This window comes from Meleagris gallopavo, chromosome 2 (genome assembly GCF_000146605.3).
Source record: "Meleagris gallopavo isolate NT-WF06-2002-E0010 breed Aviagen turkey brand Nicholas breeding stock chromosome 2, Turkey_5.1, whole genome shotgun sequence".
Classification (NCBI taxonomy): Eukaryota; Metazoa; Chordata; class Aves; order Galliformes; family Phasianidae; genus Meleagris; species Meleagris gallopavo.
The window spans coordinates 2058250-2078279 of record NC_015012.2 but is presented as its reverse complement, the minus strand read 5'-3'; the positions used below and the strand labels follow the sequence as shown (position 1 = coordinate 2078279).

At 40.3% G+C, this 20030-nt stretch overlaps 1 protein-coding gene across 6 annotated transcripts in view; it reads left to right on the top strand.

The window, feature by feature from the left end:
* The window catches only part of VRK2 (VRK serine/threonine kinase 2), a 44570-nt gene that overhangs the window by 15632 nt on the left and 8908 nt on the right, over positions 1-20030 (top strand). For 5 of the 6 annotated variants that reach the window (XM_010706356.3, XM_019612495.2, XM_019612496.2 and 2 more), the window contains 3 exons: positions 6273-6405; positions 15818-15938; positions 18822-18880. In XM_010706356.3, the coding sequence (XP_010704658.1) occupies positions 6273-6405; positions 15818-15938; positions 18822-18880 (313 nt within the window). The remainder of the gene's footprint in view (positions 1-6272; positions 6406-15817; positions 15939-18821; positions 18881-20030) is intronic. The other variant, XM_019612497.2, reaches the window with a different exon arrangement.

The following is a 20030-nucleotide window of genomic DNA, read 5'->3' as shown; positions in this document are numbered from 1 at the left end:
AGACAGATCTCTACGCAAAACAAACGTGGACATTTACACTGAGCTTTGCATTGTTTGTTATTTTGTGGTTGCTGATGTGTACTACTATGTCCAAATTTGCCACTGATGTCCTGCAGTTCCAGAAAAGATCATTTCTCTGTGTTAAACTTTCTGCTCTTATGCTGTCTCGTCTATAAATTAACCGAGTACGCTTACACTGCTGCCAATAAATATCAGTCCCTTCTTGAAATAACGTGAAATCCATACTGCTATCCTTTACCTTCCGTGGCAAGACAGAGAAACAAATAAAGTAAAGGTCCTGTCACTCTATGACCTCCAAATGATGTTTAGATATGGTTAGAAGATCAGAAATCAACTGACCTCAAAGAGCAGCTAGCTGCAGATCTATTCAATAAAAGGGAGCGAGGCCATTCAGTGAGTTACAGGTCAAAAGATCAATTCTGTAGTCAATATGTTTCTGAACATGGACCCAGCACAATGAGTGACAGAACAGCAGTGATGTACTGAGGGAAGTACACAGCCCACGAATCTGGGAGAGGCCTGAAAGCAAACTTGAAGTGATCAGACCCGTAAATTACAGAAGTGAAGCACTGGCTCAGTATTGTGGGGAGTGTCACAGTTGTCCTGAAGGGCAGTAACTGTATGAGAAAACAGTAAGTGTTACTGATGTAGACTCTAGAAGAGGAATTTGAATCCACTAAACTCATTTAAACAGTAATACAGTTAAAAGAGACAAATGGGCACCAGACAAAAGCTTAACAGTGGAGTTTGTAATGAGTGAAATGAGGTTTGGTAGATTCTCTCTTCAAAAGGTTTCTTGTAGCATTTTTTTTCCATGCAGTGTATGGGCAGACATGCTGGCAGTGTTGCAGACTCTCAAGACTGTACCAGTAGCCACCTGTTTGGATTTTTAAGCTGCAGGCTTTAAAATTGGATTTGCATCTGTTTTAACTTAGGTTTTAAGTTTTTCATAGGCATCATAGTTAAAGAATAAAATTTGGACATAAATCATAAATGGTCTGAATTGAAAATGAAAAAGGAGAATGAAGGAACATCTGAGAATATTAACTTTAAGACCAGCTTTCGATAGAAAAGTACAAAGATGTAAAGTGCATGCATTGGTCATATGAGAAAACATGCATGAAAATAATTCCAGCTTTAAGCTGTTTTTCATTGTGTGATGAATCACTGTGACTTCTGCTCTTTAGACTTGCTTGACAGATTTGCTTAAGAGCAGGTGAATTGAGAAAAATAAAATTCTTCTCTGTTCTCCGTCGTGTGTTTTAGGAAGGATACAGTACACAGAGATATCATACAGAAACTGTCTTTAACACGTGGATAATGGCTAAGATGTACACTCGCATTGGTTCAATTTATTTTTGTAGTTATGGCCCAAATGTCTTGGACTTCAATTGATTCCAGCACTAGGATTTGTTCCTGTTCCTCCTCTTGGCTCTAAAAAACAAACAAACCAAGAAAGAACAAAAGCACATTGTTACAGAAGAAAAGGAGAGCAAAGAAGCTAGACTAGGATCCCAGAAATGGCTTAAGATTTGGCCAGCAAGGATGTCATTGATTCTTTCTGTAGCTGAATGAGTCTGCAAAGGGGGCTGGTTTCTTCAGTAGGGTTTGGGAAGTAAAGTAAAAGCAAAGATTGGTTTAAGCACAATTTCAGCATTGTGATGAGCTTGATGTTCTCTTAATGTGAGATATATTTCAAAAATATTTATTTAGAAAGAAAGAGGTACTATGACACTTAGTGTTCAGAAGGAATGTATATAGTCAAGTAGCATTTTATCTTAGAATTGTTTATGCTTTAGCATCTACAAAACTTGTGATTTAACTGCTCTTTTCTTTGGGTTTTCTACTTCAGTGTTAGTCCTGCCTGTGAGATGGGAGCCACTGCAAGTGTTTCCCTCTAACTGGACTCAGTCCTCTTAGTCTACTTGATGCTTGCCTTTTTTTCCTTGTGTATAACGCTTGTAATAAATGCAGTTCCAGCCAATATGTTCTTTCATCTTTACCTGCTACAGCTTGGCAAAATTCAGACATTTAATAAAACATTAAAACTGTGTGATGCAGCATTTTATGTTTTAACAATAGTGTTACTACTTTGCCAATATTGTTACTCCTAATTTCTTAAATGTACATTTCTCTAGCATCCCATCTCTTCCTTCATTTTTTTCTGGCGCCTCATTCCATTCTGTATATATGAGCAATGAGCCTGTCTCTCACTGCAAACTGTCCTCTTCAAGTGGATGAGCCTTTAAGACCCTGAATGTAGAAATTCAATGCTGAAAAGTGTTGGAAGTGGCCTGAAATCCCTCCTGCAGATGATTTCTTTCCTTCTTTATTTATTCTTTTCACCTTCATTGGCTTTTGTTTTGTAAAAGATGCTGTTCCTGTACTAATCTCTATACTTGAAACTTATCATCCCAAGATGGGCTCTGACCCCAAGATCTATTTTAGCCTGTCTTTTGTAGTACAACGTCCAAAGGAAGCTGACAGCTCTATCACCATTGGCAACCTGCCTCATATTAGTAGATGTTTGCTTAATTATTTACAGTGCCTTGCATAAACTTAGTGGTACCACTGAAAATGAATTGGAAAGGGAAAATCTCTATCTTGTGATCCGTTCAACGATGAAGTTCCTGTCCTATGTACTTCAAGAGAAAGAATATACTCGAAGAATCCAAAGTGTCAGACTTACAGCATCCCCAGCCAGTGCAGCTATGTGATATAATGTGTACAAGTTGTAAGAATTTTATGTTTAGTAGATATTTAGCACTTTATATATAAAAGCATTGTGTAGGAGTCACGCGGACCGCTGAAACTACAGCTGGTTGCTTGTGCACGTAAATAATAATTATTTGTGCACCTAAATAATTATTTGTGCATGCACATAATTACTTGTGCCTTTGTGGTGATGCTTGCTTGAATAAGATAGCATATGTGTGTTTGCATGAAATTAAGTGCAAAGATTTTAAAAATCTGGCTTCTAATCTGTAGCAAAATCTATTAGTAGCAGACCATGCTAGGCACTCCTGAGTCTAGTGCAAACTGGAATGCATTTTAAAAACAAACAAACAAGAACCCTGAGAAGAATCAACGGGGTTAAAATAAGTGTGGGGGAAGGAGGAATATATAGCATAACGCAGCTAAAACCAGCTGTTCTAGGCTTACATCGCTTGCACCTTCATCATCCTTGATATTTCTTGTTTGCAGTATCTTACATATCTTACTCTGCACGTTTTCTTTTTCTTTGTTTGTTTTGCTATCCCTGTAGTTTGCAGATGAAAAATGTTTGATTTTGGAAAACATGCTAATACTGACTTAATATTTCTCAATGTTCTGTAATACTCATCTTCCTTTCCCCCTTCCTATACTCTTTTTAAAGTAATAAAGGAAAAAAACCCCAATGAATTAGCTATCCTTACCCACCATGTTCTGAGCAAATTTAGAAGGGCAAGCTGTGGTACATTATCAAAAAGTGAAAAGCAGCTATAAAGAACTATATATCTTTTTAATGATGAAGGGGCTATAATGAGAATTGATGAAATGGAATTAATGGTAACTTAAAATAATGTAGACGTTCTAATAATAGTTGTGACAAGGTTGTAGCAGTGCCTTGCTGGTTTTGTACAAGCTAAGGGGACTCATTTTGCAGGTGGCCAAAAGGCTTTCTGTTGAGAAGCTGCCATCAGCTCTGTGATTATGGAAAAGATGTGGTGTGAGAGCTGTACAAGAGGTTGTAGAAGTGGTAAATGGCTTGGCCAGAAGAAATGGGCTGAGCAGTGACAGACGTGGCCAACTTTGGAACAAAGTGGTGTGCTCACAAACATTGCATGTGAATGGCCTTAAGAAGTCATTGCTTCTGGTGTCTGTGTGTTGCCTCCTTCAGTCAAGATAGGATAACCTAAAGCTACTCCTAGCTTGTTGGGGTTTTTTCTGCTGTAACTTTAAAATTGCTTTACTGATAGTAATACTGATGGTATTTTAAGCAACTTAAAATGTTGCAAGCAATACTTAAAACTAGATCAAAGAATATGTAGTTATTATGGATGAGAGGCAGTAACTTCTTTACAGAGTTCAAATTTGACTGGTAAGGATTGGTGGCTACCCTTATAGATGTCCTGCTGTTAAGATATCTGAAAGTCCAAGGCTGGGCTGCCATCTTGAAAAGATCTAGCATGTTGTCCATCAGTCCCAGCTCAATTAGAAGCAAAGAGCTGTTGGAGATGCTTGTCCTTGATTGTTTTCCTATAATGGCTAAAATCTGATTTGAATGTAAGATATAGTCTGATTTTTTTAAAGGTTCAAGTCCCCTTTGGATTTCATCTTAGTGTACCTGATCCAGCTGTATAGGCAGTCTGTAATCAAGCCAAATCCAAAACCTACCACTTATCTGGGGAAGCGTATATCTTCTAGCCTGCTTTCCTTCCCAGCCCACCAAGGGTGCAGAAGACTCTCAAAACTTGGTATTACAAAACTTTGAATTAGTTCTCTCATATGGACTGTGAGCTCAATTAGATACCAGGTACAGAGCATCAGGAATACGCTGGAGAATGAACGTAGGAGAAAATCAAATCAGTGAACCCAACAAAGTTTATGCCTCGTCCCAGATTTTCTGAACGTGCCTACAGTCTTTAATCTTGTATCACAGTTTGTATGGTCTGTCAGGTGAAAAACATCATCGGTAATCTTAAAAGCCATCACCCTGCAGGAAGCGAGTGCTGCATCCCAGCTCACACGCTCCAAATAAGCACAGATCCTGCAGCAGAAACACTAAAACCAAGAGACCAGCCATCCCAGGATTTGAAGCTGCCTGGAGCACAAACAGGAATCAGTAATTCAACAGCATGCGCTGCAAAATGATGCACTAAGTTTTCTTGAGGGTTTTTTGTTTGTTTGTTTTTCCTCTACCAGAAGTGATATAATTAAATTAAAAGAGAGTTCTGGAGGAGTTTATTTTAGACTGTTATATGGTAAACTATTTTTTTTTAGCTGAAGAGGAAACAAAACTAAGGTTAGAGTAAGAAAAAGGTTTTCTTTGTAATATAATTTAGCAAAAATGCTGTTAGATGATTCAACTTCAGCACCACAGGTTTGTTCCACTGGCAGTATAATAGCAACCTGTAGCTTTATTCTATTTTATTTTTTGTGAAAGGACTGTCCTTAGATATTTATTTAAAAAAAAATAAATAAAAGCAGTTCTCAATGTGACAGCTGGTCAGTGGGAGGGACGAAAGTGCCAGGTGAGCATGTGCAAATGACAAAGTGAGAAAATAACCTTTGGGATATTATGGGGTGGATGCATTGTGATTAAGGTCCAGGTGCTTTTTGCTACGCTGTGGTAATTGACCACATGTATTAAATCCTCCGTTGTTGGAGGGTAGAAAGAGTTAATCTGAACTTCACGGAGTGAACTTGTCCTCAGTGTAAGTGGCAGAACTGACATGGATGCAGTACCCCCTGCACTATGCTTAGAGAGAAATGGGTACCAGGTGATGTGTTGGGGGTCGTCTGGACAGGCAGCACAGGAGCACTGATTTAACTCCATGGATTTACTTCAGAGTAACTTAGAGTGAAATTTATCTCTGTGTCTTATTAAACATTAGTTTGAGCTCAGGAATGGTTTACGAAGTTTGCTTTCTGGATTGTGGGGGATACTGTTTTGTTTTGCTTTGTTTTATTGTATGCATTCTGTATTAAATCCTCTTGGATGCCATTGCCAGCACTGAGTTGCTGGCAGTGGCATCCAAGAGGATGAGCCTATGGTGAGGTGAATGCCCTGCACTCCATTGGCCGTGGCCCCTGCTAGCACTGGAGTTCAGTGTGCTGGGGGAGCTGCTGCCACATGGCACCTGATGAAGCTGTGCAGTCTCAGCTGATGGAGAGTTTGAACAGGGGAGTGTGGTAAGTAAGGGGAGGAAGGGGTCCCACAAGCAACATGAGGATGTGTGAAAGACATATTGCAGTTTATGGTGTCTAGATGCCCACCTGGAGAGGAGAGAGCTTGGGAGCGAGATAAAAAGACTGAAATTCTGCTCGACTCTGGTATAAGATAAAGACTGTAGTAGTAGAAGGATTTAAGTGGGGAGGGCAGCTGTTATAGCCCCCAGTTGTACATATTTTATCCTGAGGCACCATTTGGTTTAATAAAATTTAGATCTAAGGCTGTCCTTAATCTATCAGTTTCTTAAGACTTAATTATAAAGGTTATACTTTCAAAGGACAAAAGCATTATTCATTTGTCTGTTCATGTCTTCCAGGTTTATCTTGCAGATTATGGACTTTCCTACAGATATTGTCCCAATGGGAACCACAAACAGTATCAGGAAAATCCTAGGAAGGGCCATAATGGGACAATAGAGTTTACCAGCATAGATGCCCACAAGGGAGTAGGTAGGTTTCTTTTTTGTATTTCAGAGAAGTGATTACAGAATGAGTAATCAGGCTGTGAGAGCCGATGTACACAATACAAGTAGTCGTGGGGATTGCTTGGGGTTGATCGGACCCTTGTGTGATGACCTCTTCTTGTACCTGCAAGCACTTCTTCAGTGCTGGTGGGGAGGGGCAGCACAATTTCAACTGAAAGGCTGCTGCATGCGTGGTACAGGAAGGGGGACTGAGATGCCCTAAGAAAAGCTCGCCATTAAGCTTAATTAGTTCGTGCTGGGAGTGCTGGTTTGTATTGCTGTACTCTGTAGAGACAGAGGCAGTGTTTGCTAATGTTACATTGTCAAGGAAAAATGTTTCAAGTTTGCGCTGTCCTTTAGGGAGAGCTGTGTCTGAGTGTCACCATCTGTGTTGTAAGAGGGTATTTCAAGATATTTCTCCTTCTGCAAGGAGAAAAACCTTTTCTGAAGCCATAAAGTGTTAACTTTTTGAAATCTTTTTCCAGTAGCCTTTCATATATCTTACTTATTTAAACTCACTTTGATGGTATTGGAAACACATTTGCAGGTAAATTACATACATAGTCCTTTTATTGGATATTGATTGTACTGCCTTGCATTCCAAGGCAGACTTAATTCAACAATTCCCTAATTAGTTAAAGTCATAACCTATGTCTTGTATTCATTTACCATTAATTAAACCTTAGCTGTTTATTACACCGCAGTCCAAATCCAATAGCAGACCCATAGAGCCATGGAAAAGGGAATGGGAGGTCAATATTGAAAATATATGGTGCAGAGTCCCTGTGATGGCTGCATTGTTCACAATCAATATGGTCAATGCAACACAACTTTCTTAGTTGCTATGTCAGCAAGACAAAAAGTCAATTCTAATGTTATGCTAGTGAAAAAATGGTGATTATTGAAAAACTTTGACTCTTGCTACAAAACAGTGTTTTTGTTAAACTTTTCTTCCTTTGCTCCCCCTTTGCACCCCCAAGATCTTCTAAAACAATAGGAATGGTTTTCTGTTGTCAGTTTTGCTAGAATCATAACGTCACAAGTGATAACTGTTGAAATTTGTGCTCGTTAATAGCTGCTGGAGTGTTACCTTAAACTAATACTTTCTAACGAGTTTTAGTTGGCACAAACAACTGTGTATTATTGCTTTTTCTATTAAAAGGGCCATTGACCATGTAATGTAGAAGGTCTTGATAATTTGCCGGCACTGTTAAAGCCTGCAATCATTTAACTCTGGTCATTAGGAAAAATGAAATAAGACTGTCAAGTATTTGCCGCTAAAAGAATTGCACAATTTCACCTTCTAAAAAATATTTGGTGATGAAGAGGACATCTGTTTCAGCCTCTTCTAACCTGCCCCGTGCATTTTCTGGAGGTTTGACTCTGACTTGCGTTCCTGATACTGAGAGGTTTGTCTGTGTACTTGTATTTTATGCGAGCACTGTGAATATGTGGGGCTCAGCAGTTGAGTAGTTATAGCAGCTACCTGGTCTGGTAAAGCGGTATCTGTTGTTGATTGCTTGATTAGAAGATCAGTAATTGCCTTTATTTGAAAGGAAAAGGAAATTTTAATGGAAATGTGTGGCAAAGCATGTCCGTATTCAACCGTAAGTTTTTGTATTTAGCAAGCTTGTGGGTTAGATTGCTTTCTCAAGTAGCTAAAGCCACGCTGGAACTGGAGAAAGCTGGCAGACTCTAGAGAACAAAATATTCAGAAAGGTGGATTGAAGAGGTGTTTCCCCTATCTTACACTTGAAAAATTTATAGTTCGTAATAGCTGTGAACAGAAAGTCTGCAATTTTTTCAGTTGCTTCCGCCAGAAAAGCCTGCAGAACATGATATCTGGTGTGTTGCAAAGAATCCAAACTGTTCGTACCGAATGTCTCAGCTCTGACTTTGTAACAGCCTGAATCCATTAAGGTCAAGTTACCAGTTTCTTGTATGCAGCAGGTCTCTCAGCATCCCAGGGAAAATATGTGTCTGCAGTGACTTCTGCCAAAGATTCCACAGATCCAGATGGCAAAATACAATGACTGGTTTCGCTCATCTCATGTCTTGTTGTGAGCTTCAGATTTGCAGAGATCTTTTGAGAAGCTAAAGGCCTCCAACAGCTTTGCAAAGGGCTTTTCTCAGCCATCTCCTTTATTCCTGACATGATGGAGTCTCTCAAGCACAGTCTCAAGTACCAAGTGAGAGGGGGTGCTCTTCCGAAAAGTGCTTAAAGGCTGCAGTACTGTTGCCAAATTACAGCTGCATAGGCAGCCTTAGTTCTGGTCTTACCCAAATTTTCAGGATGGAATATGTTTTACCTGAATGCTCTCAGAATGTAGTTCATTTTTAAAAATGTTATTTTATATAAATGAGATCCTTTCCAGAGGGCATTTTCTGATAAATGTATTTCAAACCTTAAACCCTCTAAATAAGTACCAGTTGCTGTACTGAGGTACGCAAATGAGAACATTTTGACTTGCTCTGGTTTTATTCATAAAGTAGCTACCTGAATATATGCACTGATTTGAGATGCATGCTGAAACTTAAAACAAAATTATGAATTTGTTGCTTTCAAAAGTGCCTCTTGGCAATGCTTGAAGCTGATAACCTCCTTGCATAAAGTCAATCAAATGCACCCACTTCCTACTAATTTAAATCAAAACTGGTGTTTCCCTAGCTGAATTGAGAGATTAACCCAGCTGCATGCCTATTTATTCCCCAGGCTTGTTTTGGAGCTCATCACTTGTAGAAGTTATGCAGTCCATCAAGATCCAGAAAGTTTCGCTTTTGAGCAGCACAATTAGTCCATGTTTGTCCAGTAGCCTCTGGTAAGGGTTGAGTTGGATGTGCCATTCTAGGAGCAGATGTGAACTGCATCTTCAAGCAAGCTGACTTAGTGTGTGCCAGCGTGTCCTGTTAGTGGCTTTGTGCTGGAAGACGAGGGGAATTCTTGTGAGCTGGGAATGGCAGGGAGGAGCTGCCCTGCTTGTTTCTTGGCTCTTCATGCTGGTTTTAGTTTTTGCAAGAATTACACAGTTCACACGTTCACTATCCATTGTGTGGATGCCTACCTGAGCAACCTAGTCTAGGGAGCCTACTTTGGCAGGGGGTTGGACTAGCTCCAGTCCCTACAATTCTGTGATTCTGGCCCTGCAGAGTGACTCTCCCGTGCTCTCTGAGGTTTCTGAACTTGTTGGATGTTTGCAGGTATTCACCACAACTGCAGCTGTGTTTTTCCCATACCTGGAGTTCATCCTCAGTCAAACCAGGGCCACTCTTGGGACTTTTTGCCACAGAATCCTACCCACAAGACCAGTTCTCTGCAGTTGGTGTCTGGATCTCTTTGCAGATGGTGTGTGGCCAATAAGCAGTGCTGAACGTGGCACTGTTCTACTGGGTTTGTTAATGAACCTCCTTTTTACTGTGATGCAAATTCCATATTGCACAACTGCACTGTTAATTTTAGCATAGCACTTGAGTATGCATTGTATTCATTTTTAATGACCATTCTATATAAACTGTATTACATTGTTGGTTGATAATTAAAGAGAATTTTATCTGTACCCAATATACATTTAAAAAAATTGTTATATAGTGTTAAAATGTAATATTTGGATCAATGCCTCTTATGGATTTTTGTAGATTTTCTACTCACTGAGGCATGCAGTCAATACCTAATTTCTCTGGAGATATACTGCGCTTAACATATTGAGTTTTTTTTAAATACTCCAGTCCTGTGCATTGAGTGCATAAGACCAGTTTTAATTTGCTGTCGTTGATGAGCGTAAGACTATGAACCATCTATGCTGAATTCCCTCCAGCATGTGTTTTTTGCCATAGGCTTCGAGGTAACTCTCCCTTTTAACAAATGTTGCACGGTAGGTTAGTGGTTTTGCCATCTCACATCGAGCAGAGTGACTACCAGGGCTGATAGCTGCATCTGGAAGACAGCAGTGGTGACTTACGACAGGCATAAGGCTAAGCAGAGCATCTGATGGAGTTTGCCTCAGTAAGGGCTGCTTTGTTAGTCCTGTGCTGGGGGAAGACAGCTGTGGCTCCCCTTGATGCCACATTTTAGCCAGATCTTTTTACCCTTCCCGCTGGGTTACTGCAGCCTGGCTCCTCACAGTCCATCCTGATGTTCGTATACAGTGTTTGTACAGGGCACTTTGGGCTGATTGTAGAGACAGCTCTGCGGTTCTTGTTCTTGTTTTCCCTGTGGATCTGACAGAGCTGTTGCTGTTTGATATTAAAAACATAGCTTGGTGCTTGTCCATTTTTCCTTTTCTGTTACATGCAAGGTTGACTTGAATATCTGCAGGGCTCATTTTGTGAGGAGGGATGTGCAGGAATATAAACACCTGTGCCTGGAAAAAAAATTCTTTCTGAGCCGGCATGGCTTCTAGAGAACTTCAGCTCTAAATGGCTTTGGATCAAGAGGTTTATTTGGCATCTGTCCATGTATAGTAAGGAGTCAGAGGGACTGCATTTTTTGTCGGTCACATGAATTATTGATTTGCTGCACTTTGGTGCGTGCCTCCCAAAGACTGTGTGCAGGACAGACTGTAAATCTAAAAATGAAAAGAAAATATAACTGATAAAAAATGGGTGGAACTTTGCAGTGTGAAATAAATAAAGTGATGTTTTAGTTTCTGAATATTGGATTGGAAACGTGTCCACAGTAGAAGAGGGAGCAGAAGGTCACGGGAAGCACAGGCAGAGTCAGGCTTTAGAAGGAAAAGAAGGAAGATTGAATAGGTTCTTAAAACCACCTCTGTAAGCTTATTCTGTCCTGCCAGAACAGTCAGAAGGTGGCAAAAAGAAGATGTTGAGCATCACCATTTTCCAGCACAGCTGATGAGTGTGGCTGAGAATTAGCAGTTTTCTTTAATTTTGGTTTCTCATGCTTTACACCAGGAATTTAAACAGCTAGTGACCCTCACAGCTGCTTGTCAGCCCTTTGTCTATGTGGTTTTTTAATTTATTTTTACAGAGGAGTAAAACTTCTTGTTTCCATGTGTTCTGCTTGCTGCAATCCAGGACCTTTCACTTCCAACCCGGTGCCTGTATCTCTTGCCACCACCATTTTATCTCCCACTCAGATCTCACTGTGAACTTCCTAGCTTTATCTTCCACTCCCTCTTCTGCTGCAGACACATTTCCAATCCAGTCTCCCCACCTTCCCCTTGCTTAAATCTCCCCCCACCAAATCAGGACACTTCAGCACATCCCATCTCACCAATCCTGGTTTTCATTCTCTGCCTGTCTACGAGGATCACAGTTTGGGAATATCAGGCCCTGCTAGCTCTCATTGCACTCAGGCGTGGCAGGACAGAGCAGTAGTGTCGCTGCTTTTGTGGCTCTTGAGGTGAGTGACGTGGCTGCTGTGCAGAGGTTGCCGTGGAGGCAGCCTCTGGGAGGATGTGAACCCTCAGCACTGGGGCTGATGTTGCCACTTCACCCAGCTGTAGTGAGCTGAGTGCTGGGAGTCCCTGTGCACCTGTGTTCCATGCCTCTCAGCCCTACAACTGCATAGTTGGGATTCGAGTTTGGAGACCAGAGCTGGCATAGGTTGAGTTGCTTATTGCTGTTGGCCAGGTTGAGTTATCTGGAAGAGGTGTATTCCAACACAGCGTTTGCACTGGATTTATTTTTCTTTGTGGTTATTATCAGCGACTGGTTCTGCAGAGTGCCAAGTTAACTGTGCATTACCTTGCATGTGGGAAACAGAGACTGCCCCAGCCCCTGCTGGCAGCTTCCTGCCCAAGGCAGGGTAACTCTGTGTAGATGGCCTGCAAGCATTGCAATTCATTTAGCTTTTTTGCTTAGCTGTATTTACCTAACCTTTTCCTGTAGCCATCCATTCGATTTTTCACTCAACTTTAAAAAAAAAAAAGCCACTTTTATTTCATTTATTAAAATATAGTAATGATACATTTCTACCATAATAATATTTCTCCGTAGTCATGTTAACACTCCTTTTCTTTATGGGCTTTTGGATTAATGGCTGTGGTGTAAGTTATATTTGTTTGTGATTTAATATGAATTTGTGTGCTGTAATGCCAATGAGAATGGGGAGTTCCAGTTCGTGTAGACACAAGATGAGCAGCTAAAACGATCTTTTTTATGAAAAGCTTCCAATTTAAAGAAAAGCTAGTGGCAAAATTGTAATGCAACAGTGCTAATTAAAAATAATAGAAAAACATTTCATTTATTGCTCATTAGCCTCCCGGATTCTTACAAAAGGCCTGAGAAAGTTAGCTGAATGAGGGCCATAGAGGAAAACTCCCATTTTTACGTGGTTTGAAGATGAGTTTCTCAGAAGTAGTGTAGCATCGAGAGCTCAGTGTGGTATCATTTATGTTCTATTTTGAAATAGATATCTGAATTTATATTAGGGCTCAAATGGCTGCCAAATCCAGTATACAAAGATGCATGGTATATTTCCTTCTCAGGGTGAATTGCTTCAGTTACTTTATTCTGAGTTATTGTTCAACCCTATGGCTGCAAGTTGAGTATATGTTTGTAGTGCATATAAAACTTCTCGTGGCCTGACTCTGATTTCACTGACATGGCTGTTAATTCACTAACTTCAGTGGAGTTAGCCCTGATTTATTTGGCAGAAGTGAGGACAGAATCGGGCCTTAAATCTTCAAATAAAAAAGCTAAACTATAAAAATACAGTGAAATAAAATACTGCCAACACATTCTCATTAGATAGCATTTAATATGAGACTAAAATAATAAGAAGAAAAAATCCTGGTTACTAGAAGAAAAAGAAATCAAATATCTATTCAGAAAGGAGAAAGAACTATGAATTTGTAGTCTACAGAAAAATAAAAGAATTCAATGTAAGTATTGCTTTGAATACATACATTTATAACAGTGACAACTTATCAAGCAGAATTGTTGTGTTTCTGCCTGGCAATCACATTTAAAATGAAGCCAGATTGACTTCTGAGTTGATGTTTGTCAAGAATTTGTTTAATCCCCATTCTATAGCAAATTCATTTTTCAAGTAAGCTTATAGTTGATATTTATTTTTTAGTGCTTTATTTGGGTGAAAATCTAATTATTCATTGATCGTAGATCATATTAACTCATTTAAGATTAGTTATTTGAATATGTTTTTTACTAGGGTCAAAATGATGTCAAATTTGAGGAAGTTAGCATCTCTGGTGCTGAGCTGAAAGGGAGCAGAGAGAAAGAACAAGCTGGACCAGTCAAGTAATCACATGTTGACATTTTCACGTGGATCTATGAAAAACACGTGTAGAAGTCTTTTAGCAGTAACATTGCAGTGACCTGGGAGATAAAGTGATGTGGGAATTTACCATCTCCCTGTAGAACATTTCCCCTTTTAGTGATGTACGGCTCAGTTACGTGGGCCTTTTCTCCTTTCCAGCTGGCTACTGTGGCTTTAGGAATGCATTAAGGTCTTCCCTGCACCCATCTCCTGTCTGTGGTAGCTTTACTGTAGTGCCAGTCCTGGAAAGGCTGAAGGATCCAAATGCGAGCAGCAGGTAACTGAGCACAGCAAGCTACGTTCGGCAGGGAGCGTTTTGTCAGAAGACCACTCATCTTAGGTTAGCTCCTGAAATCTCACTGACTTAGCATTATTTACAGATTGGTATCAATTAGCTCCAAATGTGCAGAAAAGTGTCCTGCTGTAATTTTGACAGTTTTTTTTCACTAAAGGCCACTTTACATCACCTGTCTTACACGAGCAGGGGCCAGAGAAGCGTTGTGTGAAGACTAGAGGAGCTGCAATGGGAGCGCTGGTTTATATGGTTCTAATCTGGAATTGCCATAATGGAAAAAGGAGTTGTGAACACATGTGTATGAATGGAATTGTTCCACGGTTAACAGGAGATTTATGGCAGAAGAAATCACTACAGAACAGCAAGTGGTAGAGATTGTGTTTTTATTTTAATACGAGAGCCAAGTCTTGCATTAGGACACTGTTGAATTTAGTGTAGAAAATAAACGACCCCCGAGGGACAGCGTAGTGTTGTGTTAGATTGAAGAGCCTTTAATAACCCCGTAGTCTAATAGCAGTTAAGATAGAGAACACATAAGAAGTTATCTTCTGCTTTTACAATAATGTGAGCACGGTAACAAGAAACGGTTATGATGTGTTGGCATCGTAGCTTTTAGCAGATGACTTTTTAAATTAAAAGATAAGTTTGCTGAGTGACTTTCTGGAATTTAATGAAGGCCCATAAAATATGACATCTGTTTACAACAGGATTAGCAGCACCGTGCTCAACTACCACTCTGTACTCCAGACAAGATGCATCAAACAAATCTGAAATCTTTCATTCCTGCTAAGTTCAAACTCATTTTGGAAAAGCATAAATTGAAATTCTACATCTGTCTTTAATCTTGATTAACAGTTCCTGGTTTTGCAGGTTCCACGTTGTCTTGTCTTGGCAAACTATAGGCTGTAAATGTGCACAAATACATATTGCAACAATTCCTGCTTGTTTAGTTTTCTTGAACTTAGTTTTCTTTGCCTAGCAATAAGCAACAGCAAATGGGTTAGTACTGCAATTTCCCCCTAGAAAAGTCAATCTATTGATTACCTTCACTTACCTGTTTTTCTGCATGGGAGATACCTGGGGACGGGTTTAGTTTTGGACTGAATTATATCTACTGTATTTACATTCTGTAGTTAGTATATCCATTTGGGTTGTGCAGGATGAGAGTAAATTCTTCCTGAAATAATTTTCCTTTGTGGAAACAGTGGGAAATTTACACAGGACTTGATAAGCAGCAAGTGTATGTTAGCCTGAGCCGTGGCTCTCCTCTCCACAAACCGTTCATGGTACTTGCAGACAACTTGGGCGTGCAAATGTACACTAGATGGCAGTTTTGTCATATCTTCCGAGCACCAATAGCTCTGTAGTAGAACAGGAAAGGCCATCAGTGTTTAGTCTGCGCTCACAGGGTCCCTGCATGACCAATGTGGACCCCATGGACTTCCTGCAACATGTGTTAGCAATTTAGCAGCAGACATTTATTTCTTTGTTTTACTGCTTGGCTCTTTGAGAAAGTGTTGGTACTCGGTTATGGGCTGTCTGGATCATGTCAGAGGCCATGGGGATCAAGTCCATGTGACAGGCCAGACTGAGGAAGGATGAAGTTGGAGGAGGTGAGGAAAGTGACCCTTACTTCAACAGTAACAAGTCACTGCCTGTCTGTGGACTGTGGCCAAAAGCCTGGGTGTTTTAGGTCTAATGCAGCTGAACAAACAAAACACTTTGCCCATTTGGCTTTTTCATATTTCATCTACAGTACTTCGGTCAAAGTCTTTTCTATTTCCTAAGAAGAGGTTCTTATTCTTTATCTTTTTCCTCCTTCATCTTTTTTTTTCTCCCTCCCCCTCCCCCCAAATTCTGTTTTAGCCCCGTCCAGACGAGGTGACCTTGAAATCCTTGGCTACTGCATGCTGCAATGGTTATGTGGGAAACTACCGTGGGAGCACAACCTGAAGGACCCCGTAGCTGTCCAGACTGCAAAAACAAAGTAAAAACAAAACAATACGCACGTACACACGTCAACATCCTTATCATTTAGCAAAGTGAGTCTGGGAAGGACAGCCACACATCCTGTAGGGTATCACAAGAAAGCAAGAATGATTTTCCTTAATAGATGCTAGAAGCAGTTACTGATGTGAACTTTCCCTAATTTTTATGGATGTATGACTGTGGAGATGCTATAAACTCAGCTGCACAGTCTGGTCATTTTGTCTGCCGTGTATTTTTTCAGTACTCCTTTCAAAGCAAACACTTGTGCACGAGCACATGCCTTACTGCACGTGTAGAAGGATGTTACAGATTTCCACTACAGGTCGTGGGGGCTTTGTAGAGACGATGGTACAAAAGTCTCTTGGAAGTTTTCTTTCACATTTGCGTTCAAGGTATTTAACTTTCCATTTGATACCTATTTTTTAGCTGTTTGATGTAGGTTTTTAAATTTATACAAGCCTACTGCTGGTACATTTAAATAGCAGCATACTAAATAACTTGTGTAAAATCTTTTCTTTTTCCTGGCATGACTCATTAGAGCTTACTAAAGCAACAGAGTGCATTAGTGTTTTCTTTCACTGTTTTCACAGTTGGGACTTTAGAGAGTTAATTGCATGTGGTACAGCATTGCCTGCAGAAGGCTGCACAGAAGAGCATTTATCCATAAATGTAACATCACAATTGGAGGAGGCAGCAAACTTTTAAGTAGGGCAAGTCACAACAGAGGTACACAATGGGGATGGCTGATCCACAGAAATCAATCTGCAAATTCAGTGTGGCATCGGCTCTCAACAGAGAAAAAGGTTAGCCTGCAGACTGTGGATAATACAGATTGCATCTGTAAATGTTGACATCATATGTTATGTTTAATATTTCTCCTTTAGAACCTCTGATCATTACACAACCCCCTGCAAGGTAACACTTACACAATTCAATGTTAAATCAATTTAATCAATCAGGTTGCTTCACTAATTCTTCCCTTGCGATTAACCCTTAATTCTTCCCTTGCAACTGCTAGGATTTTTAGGATGCCAAGCAAACAGATGCTTAGGAGGAAACGCACAGAAAATGATAGATTAGATTAGCAGCGATATCCTCCTAGTCTAATTAATTAAGCACCTTGGTATCAAGTAATGTTCCCCTTTAACGTACCTTGTTTTTCAGTGCCTGAACTATTTTCAAAGGCTAGAAACAGTCATCAGCATACATGTGTGCACTCAGTTGCATATCTGTCACTAAGTACATTAGCAGCCCAGGCAGATTGCTTCTGGGCACACCAGTCTCTTGCTGTGAGTGTGTGACTGTGAGGAAAAAGGGCCAGGCCTGCAAGGTGGGATGCAGCTGAGAAGCAGGAGTCAGAGCAGGACTCAATTCTGTTGTTCACGGATGGTATCAGCCTTCCCTTACAGGTTCTTAAGCCTCTTCTACCAGTAACACTGGGTCAGTGAGGTCACTGTGCCAAACCTATGGGCTTTGTTAAGGGCTGCTGGTGTACTGGAGTTCAGAAATTTTCATGCTATAATTGGAGTGGGGTCTCTGTCTGAATTGGAATTTAAGCTAAACTGAAGGAAAATAGACACATTTAAATGTTTTGTTTCTCCAAAACAGTCATTCCTTTTGGTATTAGAGAACAGCTCCTGGTGAGACCAAGGGTCCATCTGGCCTTGTTTCCTAATTTGAGGATGGTCAGGAGAAAGAAGTATTAAGAAGAATAAAAAAGGGACTAAATTACTCTTTCAGTGAACTGCATTATTTTTTGAACATTACAGATTACCTGTATTTATTAAATAGGGAAACGAAGTGACTGTAGCATGGAGATGTGCTCTGCAAGTAGCTGTATGTTAAATAACCCTCCTCCACTTTTTATTACAGAATGCAAAGCCCACATAGATAGCTTTGCAGGGCAAGATTCACAAGCCTGAACTTCGAGGTGTCCCTATTACCACAAAAGTGTGGGCTTAGAGCAAGGCATGCCTGGTCATCACATTTCTCTTGCTGGGTCTCAGTAAAGCTGTTGCATACCAAACAAACAAATTCTAAGTGACTGGGTAACTAGATTGTGGCATTGGAGGTTATTTTCTAAGTACCCCGATTCTACACATTTGAGAACATACCTTGTTCCTGATCAGTGGACCTTTGTGACTCCTTTAAACAAAACAAAGGATCCTTTGACAGCATTAACAGCACAGCTAAAGTAACAGATTTCACTCAGGAAAAGGGAGCTGGTGCATCTGCAGGCTCCTGCAAGTGCTAAGAAATGGGGTTTCCTGCCTGCTCAGAGATGAGAGCTGGTGATGCTTCACCCCATTCTAAGGTATGATTTATTCTGGTTTTCTTTGTTACTCTGGTTTTGGATAGACAGAAAGTAGATCTGCGCCCTTGCCCTTTTTTTATTTTTTTCGTGCACAGGACTCAGTGTTGCTTCACCTCCCTCTCTGTCCCTGTCATCTCTGCCATGCCTGCTTGTAATTTTGACAGCCATCACGCAGCTGTCTGTGAGCTATATGGCAGAAAGAATCTGATGTTAAAGGCAGATAAGAGCTGCAAATTTTCAAAACGCAAATATTAATCACTAAGCTGAAATCAGAACAAGTTCAAAGGATTTTTTTGTCTTTCTAGAACGCTTAAACTATCTGCAAAGAAAAACTTAGAAGTAGAGTCTTAGCTGTAAACGTGGTCCTGCTGAAATCAGCAGCCTCCAAAGAGTTAAAAATACAGCTGGAAGGGGGAGATCTTGTTTTAAAAGCAGTGCTGTGAATCATAATCTATCCTGGAGGTCCACTCCCTTTGGAATTGAGACTTGCTGTCTGCCTAAAATCCCAAATGAAGAATCACCTGCTCCAAAACTGCATTAAATTGTTGTACTCTCATGTTGTTTCAGACTTATGGATGAGCTCCCACATTCGGTGATGGAATGGAATTCTTCTGGAAGCAGCTGTAGTAAGTGTGCTCGCAGTGTGTACCACATAGCTCTTCAATCTGTTACGGAAAATACTTAGATGTCTTACTTTATTTGGGGAAGCAGAGGAAAAAGAAAATGATACAAATGTAGCCAACTTTTCAATTTAAAATATTAAAGTGAATTGCCAAACTTTGACACCTTAAGGCAGATGCAATTGTGAGGCCTGAGTCCATGCAGTTACCAGTCTTAGGACAAACCAAGAATATCCGAGTCAGTGCCACCTGAACTTTCCTGACATGCCTCACAACTGCATCAGATCTAGAAATCAAACCTGGCTCAGTTTCTCCCTTTTTTGTCCCCATGCTTTTTTGATATCCCGTCTGCATCCTTGTTGTCTTCCCTAAACTTCCCTCACTTTTCTGTCTACCTGTTTACTTGGTGAGTTAGTTACGTTCTGAGAAGATGGCTGCGACTTCTTTAGTGCACGTGGAACAGATTGGGGGTGAGGTTTCCATTGTCAGCAGCTTTTTATAAGGTTTGGTTCTTTCTCTTGCCAGATGTAGGAGTACAGGTTTGGTGGTGGTAATGTGCAGTAAAAGCTGAGGGACAGGGGATTAATAAAGAAATCTCTGCAGTGCTCAGAGATACGCTCTGTATTAAATAGGGTATTAAGATAGCAAATAGTACAAAATATCTGTAATTCGGGAATGGATGCATTCAGGGCAGTTTCCCTTTATCCTATTTGTGTAAAATTTGGCACTGGCGGAACCTCTCTGAATGCGTATCTGTCCAGCATAATAATTCACCCTGCAATATCTGTGTTTAGCTGATAACAGGGTAGTTACATAATACTCATTGTGAGATTATATGTCAGACTCATTAATTTAGGGTGTAATTTAATTTAACTAATATTTCTGACTTCAGTGGAATTGGATCGTGCCCCTCATGTACAAGCTTAAGCTTAAAGCATTTTTATCTTGAAGGCTTGTTTACTGCAAGGGCAGAAACTAATTTCTGGATGCTGTTGGATGCTGGTCACTCTACAATGCACAATTCTTGATGCTTAATGATACTTGGTGATTAAGAATACTTAGTGCTTTTATTGCAGGAACTTCTGATGCTGTCTTTTTTTCCCTGTCCCATAAGCAAGCGCTAAGTGGGCAGTGCAGACATGGAGGGCTAAATTTT